We start from the raw sequence: 20,590 nt of genomic DNA on the forward strand, positions 1-20,590 counted from the left end.
ATGACGTAACCACCACAGCATGACGCAATCATCTTATTGTGACGTCATTTGGCCACAGTAGACGACCTTGTAGAAGAACCGCGGAAGAAAAAATCTGTGCCTGTTTTATAATTTTGTTAAGTTTATAATTCACAGCATGACGTAAGCACATTGTTATGACGTCAGTGAGTCACAACCTTGTAGCCTAAGCGCAGATAAAAAAAATGTTCATTACCTTTTTTCATAACTCTAAATCTGAGTCTGACAACTGTAGAGATTATACTTGTAAACTCTAACATAAGAACTGCCGTTTCAGCAGACGATGGTGTAAGTTGAACCATGTAATTTTCGCTCGTCCTGGCCGATATTGGCGCCATATTGTCGTACAATCCTCTTAAGAGTTCTTACGTTTGATTCTTATATAACTTAGCGGTTGGTTTTTGTAAAACCACTTTGGCAACGCACATACATAAGCGTATATTGTTCGTAATGTGGTAAAGTGTAATTTTTTACGTTCTTGACTTTATCAAGTTTCTGAAATTCGCAAAATTTTATTTCATTTTAATGCATTATCCAACACGTTTGCCTGGCTTTCCATTTTCTGCAGTCAAGTATGTTTTAGTCCAGGGGTCGGCAGGCTTTTTTGCACAGCGGACCTGTTTGAAACTGACATTTTTATCACGGACCGGCCTATAAAACCACAAATGTGTAACACTGAAAACTAATTACAGTTATTACAAGTTTGATTCCATGTAAACCTTGAAAGTTTTCTGCGGCCCGTAACGAATCCCCTCGCGGACCGGGAGTTGCCGACCACTGTTTTAGTCGATTTACAAATAGAGGTTATCATACAATAAGAATCACAAGAGACTGAGCAAGAAAACAACAGTCGATTGTAATAAGTAGGTAAAAACACAATTTTACTCTTTGTACACCAAACAACTGAACTACTTAAATTCCACAAATTTAAACTGCAACAAATAGACCAAAGCAGTGTTAAGCCGACAAGAATCCTTTCTGCTTTTTGTCTGTCGGTTTGCGCTGCCCAGCCCACTAACAGCTTAAGACTTCTTGAGGCCTTAACCAAACAATGAAGCGTTGGAATTTTGACGTCAACGAACTGGCTATCGGGTTACTTCAGTTTGCGGATAGAGGTTACGTCAGGTCAAATTTGGTGAGCTACAATGCACTTGTGTTTCTTTTATATTTTACCGCAACAGCTAGAAGCTAACAAATCAATTTGTTTCCATAATCAATTCAACGTTTCAAATTCTAACACCTAATATGCAATGGTAATGAATTTTATTAATCAAAGACTGGAATTAATTTAAGGCAAAACAACTTTGTACAACACTTTCTACGCGCTTGACGGCACACAGCGGATTTGTAAATCTGATCAACGCAACAAAATTTTGAAAGTAAATCGCTTCTATCGATGTCAACAAAATGTATCACCCCCCAATTAACTCGTGTTAATTAATAACATGTTTTGCATATGAGGTTTTTTAGTCACGAATGTCTGAGTTTAGAGTTCAGATAAAATCGCTAATCATGCGGTTTGAGATACGGTAGTCGATTGGGATCTAATTTTGGGTCAAAATGCAAAATTTCACTTTAAATTTAATTCAGAATATCAGCATTTTTCTATTTCTTTCTGAGCTTTCATATACATTTTTCTGGTTAGTTTTGGGCGAAATAACACTTTTTCAATACTTTAGGGCAGGGGTGTCCAACACGTGGCACGCGTGCCAAAAGTGGCACGCAGGGCATTTGAAAATGGCACGCGAGCTTTTGCACATTCAGATGGTAAACATTAGCAGTGTTTTTTTAAGGTGTTTTTAAGGTCCAAATTTCTCCAGCGGTTTCCCAAAATTTGCCAGTAGCCTAATAAATAATTCGTTTAAGCAAATATGGCTATTTTTTGGTATTTAAATGAAACACTTGCGGTCTCTTAAAACCAGTGTTTCATACCGGAACGGAACGAAATAACGTTATTCGTTCTGAGCAATTTATTTATTTCGTTCCAGACCGATATTTTCATTTCGTTCCGGTCTGACCGAAATAAATTTATAACCGTATTTTTCGGTATTTCGGTCTTAACAAAAGAACATTTCTTTCTGGTCTTTAAGCGAAAAAAGAAAGTTGCAACACAAAAAATATTGTCGGTAGTTGTTATACGTCACATACAACATTTGTCAATGATGGTCAAACGAATGTAAATTGTAAGAGCTTAACGGCGCGAAATTTTCAGCAATTTTTTCATGTCAGATGTTCAGAACGAAATACCGGAATAAAAAATAACGGTATTTCGTTCCGTTCCGGTATTTTTATTTTTTTTATTTCGGTATTTCGTTCCGGTATTTGAGCCAAAAATTATTTATTTCGTTCCGATATAACGTTCCGTTCCGTTCCGGTATGAAACACTGCTTAAAACTACTTAGCGGTCACCCAAACCAAACCTTAAAAAAAAACCTGCATTAGGATTTGTCACGCAATTAAATTTGTTTCTATTGATTCTTCTTGGCCTTTATTCTAACTTCTGTAAAGATTACCAGCAGTAAAGTTACAAAACCCGCTAATTGAATTGTTTTTTGACAAAAGCCTCCTTTCCATAGGCGTAAAGTTTTAAAAAATGCCAGGGGTGCGACTTTTGATCAATAGCGCGGATACTTATACCATGTGCAGTATATATATGTACCCGTACGACTTCGGCGGTATGCGACTAAATACCAATACCTTTCTGTGGTTGGGACGTTTGCTGTGCGTCTAATATCGTATGCACATACCGAAAGGACGATCTGACGAATCAGTAATTTTAACAACGATTTAGTTTTTAAAGAATTTGTTACGGCGGGAAATAAAAGTAAAAGCAATGCACGTTTCAAATATAGCTGGCCGTGTATTGTTGACGCCTAAACTTAGGTCATCTTGTATCAAGTTTGGGCCGTTACAGTGCTTTGCAAACGAACATTAAACACGGCTTAGGAATCGTTAATGCGAACCTACATAACAACATCTAAAAGCGGCTATAAGCCCCTTGCATTGTGTTGCCCCATGGAATTTATTAACAAATATATTTGTTTTTATTCCAGAAAGTTATTGCGCCACATAATACTAAAACTTTAGTGAACGTGCCATGTTTATGTTGCAATAAAATACCCGTTTATTTCGAAACAATTGTAATTGTTGCGTTTAAACCGATGTCTGTTAAATTAATTACGTGACTACTAACGCATTTGTGTTTAGTTGGAAATACGTTTTAAAACCGACGTAACTTGAACAAAGATGAGTTTTCCACGTTACACAAAGTACTCCAGTGTCCCTTGCAAACTATTTGTATCTTCTGTTGCATAAATAGAATAAAAGGTTTCTGGAGTATCATAAACAAGTTAACTCGCGCTTGACGACATATTGGCCAAATATTCGGATTCAGCCCGTGCCGTTAAGACGTTTAAGACATGGTTTTGAAAAAGTACCAAGGTTGGCACGCGACTGGATTATAAAACCAAAATTGGCACGGCGGTGTGTTCGAGTTGGACACCCCTGCTTTAGGGTCAATTTAGATAAATTCCGAGGCCGATATCCAAACCTATTAAGACTACAACAACAAAATGCCATGTTGTTGTTGCTGGAATCTAAAATCACCGGAAAAATAAGAAATTTTGCAGCATTATCTAGGGCAGGGGTCACCAAACTACGGCCCGAGGTCATTTTATCCGGCCCGCGCCCACATTTTTTGGTTTGCTGAACCGTATTGATAACATTGTAACATTCAAAAATTAATCTGGTTCTTACAAAAGTTTTCCTGTCGCGATTTGTAAAATTGATATAACCCAGTTTCGCAGTATAACAAAGCCCAGGATGTTACGTCACAGACAAGACTACAAGTGTCAATTGTGCGCAAACAATTGCATTATTTTGTTAGTTGTGACGTAATATACAAGCATTGCTCGTAAGATGAGACCAACTGTACAATTTAACAGTCGCATTAACAGATTTTAAATAGGATTGTAGAAAGACCATCTCTTGCCCCCCTATAAAAATCGCCTCGAGGGCTAAGTTTAGAAAGACGGCGCTGGGACGTGCAAACTATGCGGCCCGCGCGAATCATTTTTAAACTTATCCGGCACGCAGTGAAAAAAGTTTGGTGACCCGTGATCTACGGCGTGTAGGGTTTGGTATTTATGAATCCCAAGTGCTTATTACGATGCCTCTTGGGGTTAAACTTTTTTTAGGACATTCCGTAACAGATAGGGACTTGACTTGGAAACAAAATAGTTGACGCCATGTTATCCTATGAAGCAGTTCCTGTCGTTGTTATTCAAAACTTGTAAACCGGCCGAAAAATTTAGAAACCGAACTCGTGTAAATCTGCACAAAACAACAACCACAAAAGCCACCCAAACAAGACTTCACAAGTATTATTAGCAACTTGCCATTAAGCTTGCGATTACAAAGGTCTAATTCTACTGGGAAAATACACTTTACCAGTCAAAACAACTTTTCCTCTAAAGCAATGTTTCTTAAGAGTTTTAAATTGCGTGTTTTTTCTAAATGTTAAACCACACTAACACGACTTTGCAAATATCCCGCTGCTTATTGCATTCCATCACCTGGCTTTTTCCAGGAAATACTTCAACATTTTAAAAGTGGTTTCTATAGCAACCGCGGCGCACGAACATCACTGTTACAAAACTATTACACTTAAGTTTGGTGATACATTTTTTTTTGTTTCTAGGATTTTGAAACCTTTTTTATCTCTGTTACAATCAATCTAAAGTCTAAACCAGTGGTTCCCAACCTTTTGTGGACCATGGCCCCCTACACGTAACTTTTCGACTTCGTGGCCGCCTTCAAGTAAACCTGTAAGTCCTGTGGCCCCCTTAAAAATGTAAATGGCTAACTCGTGTTGGAATTCGGTACTAATTTCGGTTATAAACAGGTCGAATAGAGTAAAAAAGAATCCGTAATCGTGAAAAACCTCAATATAGGCAAATAGTGTGTGAAATAGTCGAATAAATTGGGAATAAAGTTATTTCCAACACACATTTAGTTATGCGCATTAAAAAAGAAAATGGCTTTTTGTGAGTGTTTCTGGTGAATATACTCCTGTGGCCCCCCAGAACACAGCTCGTGCCCCCCCTACGGGGCCATGGGCCCTGGTTGGGAACCACTGGTCTAAACCCATACGTTTTGGAAACGGTTTTAATCTTTACATTAACACAAGAGCCAAAACCGCCAAAAATTGGCTGCACACACGAAGACCACATAAGTCACCAATTTGATTGACATTTCTTTCTTTTGAGGATTATTTCTCAGTAAATCTGACATTTTGTCCACGAAAGTCTTAAACTTTTAATTAAATTTAATTCCTTCTAGTTAGACCTACACAGTGTTCATTACCTTGCCTTTTTCATACTTCTACTGATCAACTGTTTAGCTTCAGCACTTTTTCCAACTTCACAGGCTCATTAAAACACAACCAACTACGCACAACAAAGAACTGTTCTGAAATATAGAGATAAAACGTTTTCTCTGCATCAGACCTGTCAGTAAACAACAACAATAAAATTTCCTCTGACAGATAAATGGAAATAAATGACTTAAAATTGGGTAGTTTTCCGTAAACAACAACAACTCAGCAGCCAAAACCATCTGCCAAGTAGGTAATGATCTTATTTGCGCTATTTTTAAAGCAGTGATATGAAACCAGACGTCTTGCTCACGTAAATCCCCTTGTTTTGTTTTCACATTTCAGTGAAACAGATGGGATCTCGTTAATCATGCGTAAACGTTTCGGACAATTTACGGAGCAAAGACGTCTAAAGAAAACAGACAATAATGCAATGGTAGTTTACGAGTGCCAAACAACAAGTAACTAGATGATTATTAATCTTGTCACATCATGCTTTTCTTGTCTGTGGCATTAAGTTCAATCAATCTGAATAGAGCAAATAACAGCACGAAAATAAACAATCGTCGGATTCAAAGCACCCCTTAACCACGACGATATATTTTAACTGATAAAAGTGGTGTAATTTACAACTGAACTGAGCAGAGCAAAGTCATTACCCCATTAAAACACTGGCTACAGCTAGTCTAAATTGCAATTCTTCGAAAGATTCCTGCAATGTAGATTGTTTGTTGATATTTTTATTGCAGTTGTATCTCCAAGTACGTTAAAGTTCAGAGATAACATTGGGTGGCTGCAACATCTCATAAACATTCCTAAATAAAAGAGAAAGTTTGCTCGAGAAATACTGGAAAAATCATGTACCTAAATCCTTCGCAAATTAGAGTAAAAAATGTCTCAATTCTCAACATTGAGTTTACATCAAACCAAAACCTAAAATGCTGTTTAAATGGAAATCACCGTTAAGCTGGAGGTTCTTACTTTATTTCGGGTCGCATTTTCAAATTGGTGTAATTTCCAGTCTAAATAAAGACCAAACGCTGATTTTCCTACTCGGCGTAAAAACACAACAATATTGTGATCTGACAACAATAGCTTGTTACATCATAATGCTTTGGAGCGTGCGACAAAAAATTGCCATCCAGTCGGATATGACAAAAATAAATACGCAGCTGCTATTTATAAACAGTATAGCTGCGCCTGCAATTTAAAATTCGAAGTAAAATTATGATCATTAACTCGACATTTGCCCAGTGGCAATGCATCCCCCCTGTCGATTAGGGTAGGCGTGTAAGTTTACTGTGAAGGCAATTATTGATCTAATATTAGTTGGAAAACACGAGGAAGCATCTGCAAAGAAGGGAAGTCACCGTTTAAAAACAGTGCGAAAAACTTTCCCACCAAAATTTTCTCCGAAAAAAAAATGACTTTAATCTCCTTGCGTGTACCAGCTCCTAATTCAACAGAACATTGTAGATTGGTTTAACCCATTTTTCTGTCACAATAAAAGCACAAGCAGCAAATATATCCGTATCACGCATGGGCGTCCGCAGGATAAAATACAGGGGAGGGCAATACTATCGTCACATCGCTGGTTGATAAACGGCATTTCATAAAAAAAATCATCCGACAGTGCTACTCATTCTTGCCAATCCAAAAGTAGCAAAATAGTACAATAAATACAATATTAAACATCACTGAAGTGTGTGGTAGGTTGGCAAACAATGACGTAATAATATGCTTGTCAGCGAGCTATTGTTAAGTAATAATGTTAGATTAATATAATTTGTTGTAAAACTTCATCCTGTTCTGTTACAGTTACAGCTTGTATTGGGCGTGTTTAACGGGGTGGAGTCCCACGACTTCTTCAATTTACGTTACCGGAATAATTTTGTTTAACACTGTGTGAATGTTTATCATGTTTTGTTTCAAGTTGCGGATTTTTCGAGCGTTTTTCATTTTTTCCAGAGGGGAGCGCGCGCCCCCTCTTGCCCCCTGCTGCGGACGCCCATGGTATCACGTGCTAAATGTGACAGGTCGATTTACACCGTTTTAAACTAACCTGACATATAACCAGTGATGGGATTCAGCCGGTTGGCACCGGTTCTATGGAACCGTCTCACGAAATTTAATGAGATCAGCGAACCGGTTAGCATTACTGGTTACTGTCAAATGGACTTTTAGTAACAGAACCGGCTGAAAAATATGACATTTGTGATAGAACCGGCTGACAAAAAAATGAGTCCCACCACTGCATATAACGGTAACAAGCATATTAATTGTAAAACGCACGTAGTTTGTCCTAGCTGACCATTGCAATAACTCAAAAAGAAGCAGCTGACTAAATTGCTAACTTCAGTGGCGAATAATACCAACAAAATCAAAGTTTGACCTTGACAAGGTCACGGACCACCACTACAAAGGATCAACAAAACCAGATAATCTGGCACCATTTTAACGAGCTATCACGCAGCAGTGGGGAGAGCGACAAATCGTTTACCCACTCCATGAAATGTCAAAACAACAATTAGCTAGGAAACCCTATACTAATATGAAACACCAGTTTGTTACATGGATTTAAAGCGGCTGTTTTGTTTTAAAATATGACAGAAAAGGCATTTCAACCAGAAAGTCTAAAACTTATTAAGTCTGCTGTACCTGAACACTTTCTGCCTCTAAACAACCCTAAATATTCGTTTTTGATCCTTGTCGAGTGCGCCTGTATACAGCCTTCTACCAACAAACTAATCAGTCAAGTAGGCCTAAGCGTTTTATATCATTGAAAATAACCGCTTTGCCCAGGGCAGCTAGGCAATTTACGGCCTAATTACACTTAACGTCCGCTTGGGCCAGGCAGATCACCTTTACAACATACCAAGCAGGATATACCTAGTTTTTTGTTGCCACCTTCCACCATTGTATGCATGAAAGACAAATCGTTTGTTTCTGAAAACCATTGTGTCGTCATATTACCGTTCAACGTAACAATGGTAGCAGGTGCACCTGTTTGCGTGTTTTGAATGTTCGGTTTCGCGTATTCAGCTGCGTGAACTGCTGAACCTATTTGGTCGTTTCAAGTTTGTTAAACAAGTTATACAAAATAGCATAAAAGTACTATAACAATTATATTAATAGCTGTTTAGAATGAAAAATTTTAAAAAAGCCTAAAAAAAACTTTTTCATTTACGTATTTTCACCTTGCAAGCCGGTCTTATGTTACAAATTGGGACATTTCATTCAGAATGTAAGTTTTACACAGATTTCTTTGACCTGGGTACAACCCCAGAGTACACACAACAGTCATACGAGGTGTAAGTAATTTTCAGTGTGTGTATTAAGATACGTAGAACCGCTTAAAACAATTTCGTTTACTTGAAAAAAAAAATTACATTTGATTTTTTTCTAGCTTAAAATTTCATTTAATGTATGTCTACTGGAAGCCCCATAATTGTTACATTAATCTTAAGGACACATTATCAGTTATAAAGGAAGCGTGTTGGGAAAAACGCCTAAACAGGGGTGACACTAAAACGCTGAATGGACGGGACGGGCGGGAGATGGCGGGACGTCGTGAAAACCGCTGAATATCGGGTTGAATTGCTGACGGTTAGTGCTATTAAGGTTGGGATAAGGTTTTATAATAGAAAATCATTAAAAATAATTCCCCCGGATACCTTCCGCGACCGAGCGAAACATTCAGCGGCCGAGGGAGACTTCCCGCCCAAGCATTTTTGCTGAATGTCAGGAAACAGCTGAATAAGTTTTAGGCAGGGACATTTTTTGATTCACATACTTTTATAAACCTCAACCCAACCCTAATAGCACTAACCGTCAGCAATTTACCCGATATTTAACGGTTTCCGCGACGTCCCTCCCATTCAGCGTTTTAGTGTCACGCCTAAACAGCAGTGCACTGTAGGGTAGAGCCAGAAATAGTCTTAGCACTCAACGAGGCGGTTGGTATTACAGGAGACACTCTATTTTCAAAACTTTATTCCAACGACATGAAAGCGCAGTTTTGTTTTGCTCACATCGTGTAAAGGGCAAATTCTCTGGTGGGTTAAGACTGGGTAACTAACTAAGTCAAACACTTGGCCCCTCGTGAAGTTGTGACATTTAGTTTTCAGGCGCTGACATTTTATTTGCTATGCCTGGTTGAATAGTCAACTTCCGTTCGTGCTGTTGATGTAGTTGCCAAAGCAACGGTATTTTTGCTAATTTTAAACAGTGAAAAAATGCCTAACATGCTGTGGTCGTCACATATAAGTTTAGCAAGTGTATTTTGACTAAACATTTTCAAACACTTAAAACCCATACATCGAAATCGCAAAATGCTCTTGCTTTTAGGCAGAATACACATATTGGTGCAATAATTTTACTGCGTTCCGTAACCATGGCAACTACTTTTATATTTATATGAGTAGCGTTTTATTACTTGGGCGTATATTCAAAACAAGAAACACATAGTTAAATGCATATGTTATAAAGTGTAACAAACCGTATGAGCTTTTGATAAGTTATGCCTCCCTGACAAGCATTTTCAACCACTTTTAGGACAACAAACGTCTCAACAACACAAAAAGTGTAGCAAATAATGTAACAAACCACACAATACAAAAACAATAGTTGCAAAGTTTGTTAATTTGTGTTAATTTTCGGAGGTAGGGCGAGAGTTGTAAGCCTTAACCCGAAAATTGTTTGAAATCTTGATTTGGACCAACAAAATTTAACGAATCGGAGTTTGGCAGATATATAGGTATTAGGATTAACGAAACGTACGTCTGTAAGCTACAACACGCCTTATCTGCATGTATATTTTGTGCCGAGAAAGTGAAAATGCAAAACAAATTTGGGACAGTTAATTGTTTTGAAAACTTTAATCCAAACCCTACAAACATATTCTGGTTATTGGCATAATTCTGCCAAATCCATTTTTCATCAAAATGTAAAACGTTGTGGTTAAACACAAATACGACGAGTTGACGAACAGACTAAAAACACACAAAACACTGCTTCATTTTTTTTTGAACAATCGTAAATCAATTGCAGAAACTGAACTACTTAGAACCGAAACATGAAATTGAAGTTGACTTATGCAGGTTTAAATTTCTCCGCAAGCTCTGCAAGGTTTTGAAGAAATTGTGCGCGATCTCTAGCGCTCTCTCGTGTCCAAGCCAGCGCCAAATGCGTGTTGGTTGGCTTTCGGTCTGAAAAAAATAATAAATTGATCGTGTTAAAAAATGTCTTAAACAAGAGATTTTTTATGTAACATAAAAACTCAAATTCCTATTTCCATAATACAGGATAATATTTTTTATAAGTTGTCAGTATATAACTGCAAGGCCTAAGAAAAAAGTAAGCGTATTCTCCAAAATATCTTCACATAAAGTTTTGAAGTAATTTACAATTCATGTTTTCAACAATTGTTGCTAACAGAATTATATTTTAGGCCATCGCAAAACAGTAAAAAGATAGCAAACACGCTTATTCCAATTAGTCCGTGTCAAACACAAAAAAATCTTTTAATAGAAAAATAGCGCTCCCGTTCCTGATGTAGTTTTAAGCAGTGATGTACCGAATCGGAGAAATTTTGATTCCGACGAGCCGAATATTCGGCGGTTTTTCCGAATAAATTCGGCCGAATTAACCGAATCATTTATGACGTCACGCGACGTCGTACCCTATGTGTTTGTGTTGTGTAAAATAGCATTAAGGATCTGCTATATCACCCCAATTTATTCTGGTATGGGTTAATAAAAATAACAAATTGACACTTTGTTTTGATGCAATGTAGACTATTGGCTCGTTTTGCGCAGCTTCGATGATGCGACGTGTATTGGAATTTGCCGCGGGCAAAATAAAACTGTTATTGCAAAAAAATGTGTGTTGTAAGTTTTTCGTTGCTCACTTAGGCAAGCTCGCTTGTCTATGGTTCGTGCTTATTCCGCTGCAATTCTACGTTTTTGTGACTACAATCTGTTGGACTTGTTGCTGCAACTTGTTTAATGGTTGCTGGTAGTTTGGCGTTGAGTAAACTTAAAGTAGCATAGGCAAGGTTGAAATAACGAATAAAAAACGCTTGCAGTTTCTAATACTACTGTTTCAGGGTGACCTTACTCAGTTTCACAAGTGTTGAAAAAAGTTTAGGAGTTTAAAAAAGTTTTTGGCGACAGCAATGAACCAAATAGTTGCTGCAGTCTTGCCGGTTGCTTTTATGTTGTTGGAAGCGCAACTAGTCAACGGTTTGAGTTGTGCTCTGGGATCGAATCCGCCTGGATTAAACAACACTGAATGTCCTGCCTCTGCTACTTATTGTGGATTGACACAAACAACTTCTGACAATGGTGAAAAGAGGTTTGTTGCATCGTGCGAGGATGACGTCGTCGCATGCGATCAACTTTGTGCAGGAGTCCCGTACGTATCAATTTCAATCAAGTTAACAGGTTCAAAGTGTGAAAAGAAAACACAAGTTTTTAAATTGTTACACTTCTCTGTGACACAGAAACTGTTGTGTAAAATAAACATTATGTAAATTGAAATGATTCCAAGTTACTTTTAAGTCTTGTTTTAGAAATGTTTTAAAAAGATACACAGGGGCTCGATTAAGTGGGAGCTGTAGTTTGAATTGTAATGTAGATTTGGGGACAGAAAGATTTGGGGCAGGGTGTTTGTTATGGCATAAATTGAGTGATGTCGGTTTAAAATTCGTACCAGAATGTTTAATGACAAGATATCTTTAGGAATTGTTGGTCGGCGTGCTGCAACAATGAACCAAACTGCAACGTTTACGATGATGTATCAAAGTTAGTTAATGGGGTGACTTGTATGACGGGATCAACAACAAATGGAACCCTTACCGAAACAAAGACATGCGAGTCGTTTACACTTTGCGCAAGGAGGGAAGTTACCACTGATGGAGGTGAGGAAAGTTGATAAGTTAAAACAAGTCCGAGATGGATGTTAACAAAGAAGGAGGCGAATAAATTCAGCAACCTTTCGAAATATAATTCAAACACAAGTCAAAGTTATTTACAAACAATTTCGACGAAGAACAACGTTGTAAAATGGTTTGCATTGTAACGTAGTTTTGTTTGCAGTGACAACAACAACCGGTATGTGTTCGACTTACCAAAATTGCAATCTGCTCTGCGCAAATTTCACGTGAGTAATTTCGTGACTTACAAAAAGTTCAATCCTGCTTCCCACAGTGAGACATTTAACGGAAACCAAAAGATTGAATTGATTTCATGGTTTGTTCAATATAATCACAAATTTTGTGTTTAGAAATTGCGTATCGGCTTGTTGCTATGATGCGGATGAGTGCAACGTTCGACCAGTTAGTGACATAAACAACATCGTGCGCTGTGCGACAAAACACGAGAAAAGTGTCTTTCAATACAGCACTTGTGCTCCGGGCTTTCAGTGTGGAAGAATAGAAGAAGGGAACCAAACAGGTTGGTCCTTAACTTAAACTTAAACAACAAAGTATGAATTAAACCACTGAAAGGTGAAAATTGATGATGGTGGTTTGTAAAAGTTGAATTGAAACATGAAACAAAGATTTGTTTGTGAGTTGTCTGAAGTGCGGTTGAAAGTCGTTTGCTTTGAAACCGAAACTTTTTTCTATCTTCTTTTTAGTAATGGAAGTTTCATGTCAGACAGCGGCTGCCTGTGATGCTGGACTTTGTGGAAACAGAACGTAAGTATTACAGTAGCGCCCTGAAGATAATTAACTAAACGTAAACTTAAAAGAGCAACCAACAATTGCAAGTTTTTCAAATTTCCAAAATCAGATTTGAAAAAACAAAATTTTTAGTTTAAGATATCTATAATGAGTAAAATACACGTGTTTTTTTTACAGTAACTGTGTGGCAGCCTGTTGCCAAAACGACGCATGTAACTTGCTGAGTGTGGCAGAACTCAATGTAGGGGTAACGTGGACAGCAACAACAACTACAGCCACAACAACAAAACCTACAACCACAACAGCAGCAACAACACCTACAACAACAACATCAATCACTACAGAACCAACAACTACCACCACAGCAACAAAAACAACATCTGGTGCTCAGCGCGCAGCACAAATTAATATTTTGATGATGATGTGCCTTGTGGTTTTCGGTTGCTTGTGATTTAACTACTGAAATTCTTGGTTGGTGTTTTTGTAACAACTAAACTGCGCATACATTTGAAACTCGAACTGAGAAGATAGGCTTGAATTGCAACAATAACTATCAATACTTAACCTACATAAAGACGTTTTATCGAATTACAAATATTCAATAAAAACTGTCAGAGAGATTGTGTACTCGTACATATTAGTGCAGTTGTTTAAACAATCGCTGTTGTCATCATCAGTGCAGGTTTTCAACTAAGCTTGAAATAAATATTCACATTCACTATATGGATGATGTATCATGCAGTTCAGAAGAAAATAACGGCCCAAACAGACATGAAAGACGACATGCTTTATTGTTGAAACGTTTCGACAAACGCTCATGTCATCATCAGTAATATTTTGATCGTTATTTTCATTATTAAACTAATGAACAGATATATACTGTTTTGATGCAATTTTGTCCGACCAAAAAGATTAAATCCAACCCAGCTTATTTTTGTTGCTTACCAAGGAAAAACTTGCCGCTAGGTTTCGCTAGAGCTGCGTCAGCCATTGCCAGCCATACGATAGTATCAGCACCCTGCTCTGAGGTCCTTAATTTGTTTTTCATTGCATCGTAGAAGCCTGGCATAGATGTACGAACAGCAGGAGTATCAGCCCATCCTGGATGCATGCAAGAAAAGTGAACGGCTGACTCCTGTTTGGCCCATTCCTCTGTTAGTATCACCTACACAACAAAAGAGGGCATTTTTTCATGACGATACAGTGATTGTACACAGGTCCCTCGAAAAAGTTAAATACACTATCGCACTATGCTCAATAGCATATAGGGATAAACCATATTGCAACATATATGAAGTGGTGAAAGTTGCAGAAATAGTTTTTTTTAAAAGGTTATGGCTGGGTATGTAAAAAAGCATTAGCCCCAGCATACAGAGTTAAACAAAAACATTTAACTTTAAAAACAAGGGACAGTGGCAAAATCCATTTTTTTCATTTTTGCATGAACCATAAACAAGAATTTGTTTTTACATGTCATTTTTATTACTACCGTATTTTACGGACCATAAGGCGCAGTTTAAATCCTTTTTTTCCTCATGAATTAATCGTGCGCCTTATAAGCCGCTGCGCCTAATGTATGGATCAAGTAGTGCTTTATTGCCTACACTCCAGTACCGATACTATTATTATATAAATAACCCACCGCCTTACACAATAAACTACGGTAAAAGCAACTAGCAACTGAGATATTCACTAGACTCATTTTTTCTTTTGCTCATTGTACTATTGTGACTTGCTTACATTTATTACGTAACAAGTAAACTTTTATAACCCATACTCCTTAAAATACGTTGCGTTCTATAGCCCGGTGCGCCTTATGTATGAACAAAAAACTAATCAAAGCAATTTATTGACAGTGCGCCTTATAATCGGGTGCGCTTTATGGTCCGTAAAATACGGTACACTACAACCGGAAACGTTAATATACACACAAACATAAAGAAGTGACAAGCACTGTATGCAGCCTAATGTAAACTTACTTGCTGTCTCTTATTCTGCGCGTAGACCATTTCTCCTTCAAACTTTTGTAGTTGTAACATTTGCATGTCCTGAACATTTAATTTTTGTGTGTACATACCACCTGAGCTAACTGTTATCTGAAACAAATTTATCTTGGTAAACGCTTTCAATCAGATGATTGTGGTTGATTTTGGCCTTGTCAATTTGTGCATAATAAATTGATCATTGTTAATACAGAATATTCATAAAAGTTGATGGCTTCCTTTAGCAGGAACCACTACAACTTTTAATCAAATTTCTACAATGTTTAGCTGTTCTGCTAAATCGAATTAGGACTGGAATTAGTATTTGTCAAACGAATCTAATTACTTTGCAGTTTACAGCAGGAAATCATTAATATTTTATGAGAACATATGTGGCTGTTTTTAACTATTTATGCATCACAAAAAACATTACAAAATGCAGATATTTGTTTTACAAAACATTTGGCAATTTCTTGCACAAAAACGTTTCGGGACAAATTAATTCCTAAACTAACTAATAAAAGTAAAATCTTGGGAAAAGTGTGTACATAAGAAGTTTACACACCAACCAAGAAGAACATTAAGTAAACGTTAACTATTTTATGGCTAGTGTTTGGCTGCTTAGATCCAGTTTACCGCTTAAAGATACATAAAATAGGTCGTTAACAAGGCTGTTTTTGACCTTAACCATTTTATTTACCTCTTGATAACTTTTTAAGGGAAATATTACCATTAAGTTTCTTTAACATTATAATTCCACATATCTAAAAAACTTTTACACCCAAAACATGTCAAATTTACCACCGAGAACTTTTTTTCATAGATTTTTGTTCCAAAGCACAGCTTTATACCAGAATGACATTATTTTGATAAAAGTAAAAAAAGCTTACCACTCTTGGTTTGTCGGATTGCTTGAGCAAAGGAAGTAACTGTTGTGTCAAAATATATGTTCCCAATGTGTTAGTAGCAAAATTTGTTTCTAGCTCATCACTAGTTATGACTCTTTCATTGACCATGCAACCCGAATTGTTGACTAACACATTCAAAATATTGTGGTCTTGCAGAAACTTGTTTGCAAATGCATAAACATCTTTTGGATGAGACATGTCAAGAATATGTAGATGAACATTCTGCAAAAGTGAACACAACAGATCCTAATTTGAATTGCAACTCCAACAGATAAACAAGTAATTTTATTGCACAATGAAAACCTTTACTATACATATAGAGCAGTGGTTCTCAACCGGTGGTCCATAAAACTTATCTAACTTATTGGCCATTTATTAGTAGTTGTCAGTTGTTAGATAGCTCTCCTTAAAATTTCTGCATTAAAGGAAAATACTTCAAGCCAATAAGCTTGTTGTGGGTGTTTTATTGTCCTTACTTAACAATTGACTGATTCAAGATATTCATTTATTTAAACTGGTGGCCCATGGCCTGCACAAGTTGAGTACCACTGACATAGAGCACGTACAATTGGAAATGAACTTCTTAGAAACTATTTTCACATAATAAACTCACAGAATTGGAACTTTCTTCAACTATCTCATTTTTCGCTGCATTGCCGCGTTCTTCATTTCGACAAACCATATGAATTTCTCCACCTTTTCTTGCAAGAGCAATGGCAGCAGATTTTCCAAGACCACTGTTGGCACCAGTTATCATGTAAACATTACCAGTAATATCCTTCTCCAAATCCTGGGAATTAAATGACTTCGCAGCACTTAGATATCCATTTCTAAAGAACAGTGTGTTTGTTTAATTTTATGAAATGTAAGTAATAATAAAGACTAAAAGTATTGTTTGTTTGAGCAAAAAACTTGATGGACATTGCTCTAACCTTGTGGAAACCTATGAGTTGAACTAAAATAAAATCAGCAACTCTATCAAGTCAAAAAAGAAAATAAAAGGAAAAAATATTCAATAAAAAACACAAGTGGCTGAGACTTGAAAAAGCTTTATTCATAATTATGCAAACACAAGGTATTCTCTAACTAAGTTTTTTTCAACAATTTTACTGTTTTTGCAAAGGGATTGTAATAATGCAATCAGTGGGTCAGTATTAGCTTAAAACCTGTTAATTATCAACATTTGTAAAGCAATTGTGACATAAAGAAACTAAAGTTGTAACGCATTATAATTTAGTTTTGCTAACTTTGCACAAGTTGACCTTAAAATTGTTTAGTTACAATTTCAATACTTACAAAGTGAATTCGCGAAGCCCTTTGATCAGAAAAGCACCTTTTTGATATAGCGACATTGCAATGTCTATCTACTGGCAAATCAGAGAACGGAACTGTTTCAAATTAGATCTACCGACTTTTTGTTTTGCGGCGTTATAAAACTTTCACATGATTTATGTTATGTAAGACTCACTCATGCGTAACGCGCTGCGTCATCCTACGTCATTTGGTATTTGTGACTCATATAAAATCTTTGTTTATTACATACCATGCTAGACAAATAAATAAATTATAATTATATTGCCTTTAAATCGTATCAGGCTATAACTTATTTGTTTTCGAAACTTTATTTCTGAAATAAGATTTGATTTGGCAAAGAAATATTTTAGGGCCTACAACAGAAATATTTTTTTAACTTACTGTTTTCCTTATTTGTTAAACGATTTTAATACAACCAGATTGGCAAATAAATACACAAAAATTTCTGCAAATATAAATTTTATTTTGTATTTCCGACATTTACAATTCATCTTTATTGGGCGGATGAGGGATACGAATTCGTCCTTTGTTTTCTTCGATCAACTTTCGTACTAACTCGTCATCTGAGAATTTATCCTACAGAACACGTAAATTCAAGATTTTTCGTTAGTTTTAGTATTTTTATGTTCAAGATCAATATTAAGATGATTTGTTAAAAAGCCGCTCTTGTGTAGCATGTTTATTGTTTTTGGAACTAAAATCAAGTACTTCACAAACAGTTTTAAAGATTCTTTGGCTTAATGTGAACTCTAAATTTGAATCTGTTAAAAACAATGAAAAATAATCGATTTCAATACCTTTAATTTGAGTGGTTACAACATTGCATAAGTTTGAAAAAACCATCAAGCAAATAAAAAAACATGACATTTGTTTAACGAGTTGCAAATATACTGACTGTTATCTTAACTTCACCTTTTCTTGTTTATTGAGGTTCGAATCTGAGTAAACCCCGATACAAGCGAATGTTCGTTCATGGCAAAACCAAACTTGAAAGTCGTCCCAATCAAGCGATCTTATTTTGCCGGGAACATCCTCTTCATAAAAATCTACCGGAAAATAGAAATAAAACTGTTTCGTGGAAAATAACGCCTTACATTATGTTGACAACCTTTGTCGAATTTGCAAGTGGTTCCGAACCAGATTTTTTTTACAAAGCCCGAATTACGACAAAATTTGGGTTAAAAAGCTGCACAAAGTGGTCTAGTGTGAAGCCAAGCCGAATTGAGCCAGTTTTATTCAAACCTAAGCACGAACCCGACCCAACTTGCAACAGCTTTGTGTAGCTTAGTTGATAAAGCGTTAGTCACGACTCCCGGAAATGCTCCTGACGTGGGCTCGGATCTCACTAGATTTTCAGTCCATGCCTTGTCATATGGGAATGTTTGGGATATCGGCCTAATTCAGAATAACGCCTCTAATAGGCCAATATGATTTATGTTGACAAATCCTTAACGTATAATGGTTTTTAATCTGCAAGCAAACTTATTTGGTTGTTTGTCGAAAGCTTAAATGTTTGAATAACAGGAGTAAAACTTTTGAGGTCCAGGTTCAGTTTAAAGTTCATAGGCAAACCTCTAGCTGTTCTGCAAACTTTTTGGCTCATAACAACCAAATGTCTGATTGAAGGTTGCCAGATGGCTTAAAAGTCGGACAGAGACGATAGATTGCAACAACACTTCTTGCAACTATGCGTACCCAGCAAGTGGTTGCAGGATTTTAGTTTTTCCCACATCGGTTGTTGTTCGTCTTCCGTCTTCATATATCGACGTTGACAGCACTCAGAATAATCGACACTTTTCGGATTTTCTTTGTTGTAAATCTTCAGAGCTTCAACTGTCGCTTTGCATCCCTTGCAATAAGCCTCTGAATGCAAAAAGTAAAATGTAATGTTGGGTGTAAAACATGCCATATTTCGGCAAATCAGGTCTAAAAGGGTTTTACATTACGCAACATTAAATTACAATAAGCTTCTAAACACATAGAAAAAAATGCGGCAATTTTTATTGCGTATAAATCACAAAAGGTTTCAAAATTTTAATGTTAAGAACACGTTATTATGATGTCACAATATACAGTTTGAATTTAGAAGTTAAATGACCTATTTAAAGCAAGTATGAAAAAAGCGACTAAACGTCAAACTTGTTTGGTACGACCATTTGTATTTTTTTTTAAATCTCTCTAAGAGTAACGTAGGTGTACGCTACATTTGTGCGACAAAATAAACTACATGATTTGGTATATAACTGTTTGACCGTGCAAAGTATATTGGTCGCAAACTCAGTCTATTTCGCACACAACAATTCAGGTAGAGCTACTAACACTGAGCTTCACCTTTGGCCCGACCTGGGAACTTCTGGTAGGTGGCGCAAAAGAGCATAGGCGTTTATGGTGCTGACTCAGCAATTATTCTTAACGGAAACCCAAATTGCTGTAACAGCAGCATAAACGCCTATGCTCTTTTGCGCCACCTACCAGAAGTTCCCAGGTCGGGCCAAAGGTGAAGCTCAGTGTTAGTAGCTCTACCAACAACCAACAATTCAAGGAAACAGTGACGTCACGCAAGGTCATCGGAGCATGACATAGAAATCACACACAAACGCAAACTGACCTTGTTTCAGTCCATCGGGTAGACGAAGGTCACAAAATACCGGTGTAATGACTGACAAAATCATTAACAGTAAAACAGTCATTTTACCCCGATGATTGATCACAAATCACTGTGAAAGATTAATACGAAACAGCAAGGATAACATTTAGGCAAAGTTTTTAGGGTGAAGCAACTATGTACTTGCATGTATAACTGTTAACCAGCTTCGGTTACATAAATTTAACTACAGTTTAGCCTGAGCACACACATAGCCCACATTGTGTAATGACTGCTATTGTGGCTATACCTTTCTAACAGTTATTACCATTCATACCTTAGATCAGAACTAGCCTTGGCACAACAACATGCAACATTTAGTTTTAACTTGGCACACACAACACCACAGGGCAAATAAGTAACAGCCAAACTAAGCAATCTGTGTTACAACTGCACCTTGCTTCATTACACTCGAGCCAGCAGCAAAACAAAGCGGTCCAACTTATTCATAAACAACGTTGTCATAATACAGAATTTTCAACTACACGCCGCAACATATGATTGGACGTCTCAAGATCGAAGAAGCACTTGCCTTGTTACATCATAAACACTAGTTTCAATACGAGAAGACTCCTATTGTTTGTTGACAAAAAGACCACAAAGCTTTCTGTGATGTCACAGGTAACATTCATACCAGCGACAGCATAATCAAATTTCCGCTCCACC

The 20,590-nt window shown here is 36.9% G+C and overlaps 3 protein-coding genes across 3 annotated transcripts; 1 reads left to right on the forward strand and 2 right to left on the reverse strand.

Moving 5' to 3' along the window:
• Window positions 1-9,655: 9,655 nt before the first annotated feature.
• On the reverse strand, window positions 9,656-17,458 carry LOC145233131 (dehydrogenase/reductase SDR family member 12-like). The gene is made up of 6 exons (XM_080097790.1): window positions 17,263-17,458; window positions 16,580-16,796; window positions 15,949-16,188; window positions 15,056-15,172; window positions 14,022-14,241; window positions 9,656-10,599 (listed from the first exon to the last, which is right to left on the reverse strand). The coding sequence occupies exons 1-6, from the start codon at window positions 17,316-17,318 to the stop codon at window positions 10,484-10,486; spliced, it is 966 nt and encodes a 321-aa protein (XP_079953916.1). The 5' UTR covers window positions 17,319-17,458; the 3' UTR covers window positions 9,656-10,483.
• On the forward strand, window positions 11,326-13,696 carry LOC145233130 (uncharacterized). Its single transcript, XM_080097789.1, has 6 exons — window positions 11,326-11,806; window positions 12,133-12,311; window positions 12,490-12,553; window positions 12,677-12,846; window positions 13,031-13,091; window positions 13,254-13,696. Exons 1-6 carry the CDS (start codon window positions 11,568-11,570, stop codon window positions 13,525-13,527), a joined length of 987 nt encoding a protein of 328 aa, XP_079953915.1. The 5' UTR covers window positions 11,326-11,567; the 3' UTR covers window positions 13,528-13,696.
• A 225-nt stretch (window positions 17,459-17,683) lies between the features above and the next one.
• LOC145232336 (uncharacterized) lies at window positions 17,684-20,211 on the reverse strand. Its single transcript, XM_080096931.1, has 4 exons — window positions 19,889-20,211; window positions 18,976-19,143; window positions 18,193-18,326; window positions 17,684-17,856 (listed from the first exon to the last, which is right to left on the reverse strand). Exons 1-4 carry the CDS (start codon window positions 19,968-19,970, stop codon window positions 17,761-17,763), a joined length of 480 nt encoding a protein of 159 aa, XP_079953057.1. The 5' UTR covers window positions 19,971-20,211; the 3' UTR covers window positions 17,684-17,760.
• Window positions 20,212-20,590: the final 379 nt, after the last annotated feature.

This window comes from Phallusia mammillata, chromosome 6, assembly GCF_965637545.1.
Source record: "Phallusia mammillata chromosome 6, kaPhaMamm4.hap1.1, whole genome shotgun sequence".
NCBI lineage: Eukaryota > Metazoa > Chordata > Ascidiacea > Phlebobranchia > Ascidiidae > Phallusia > Phallusia mammillata.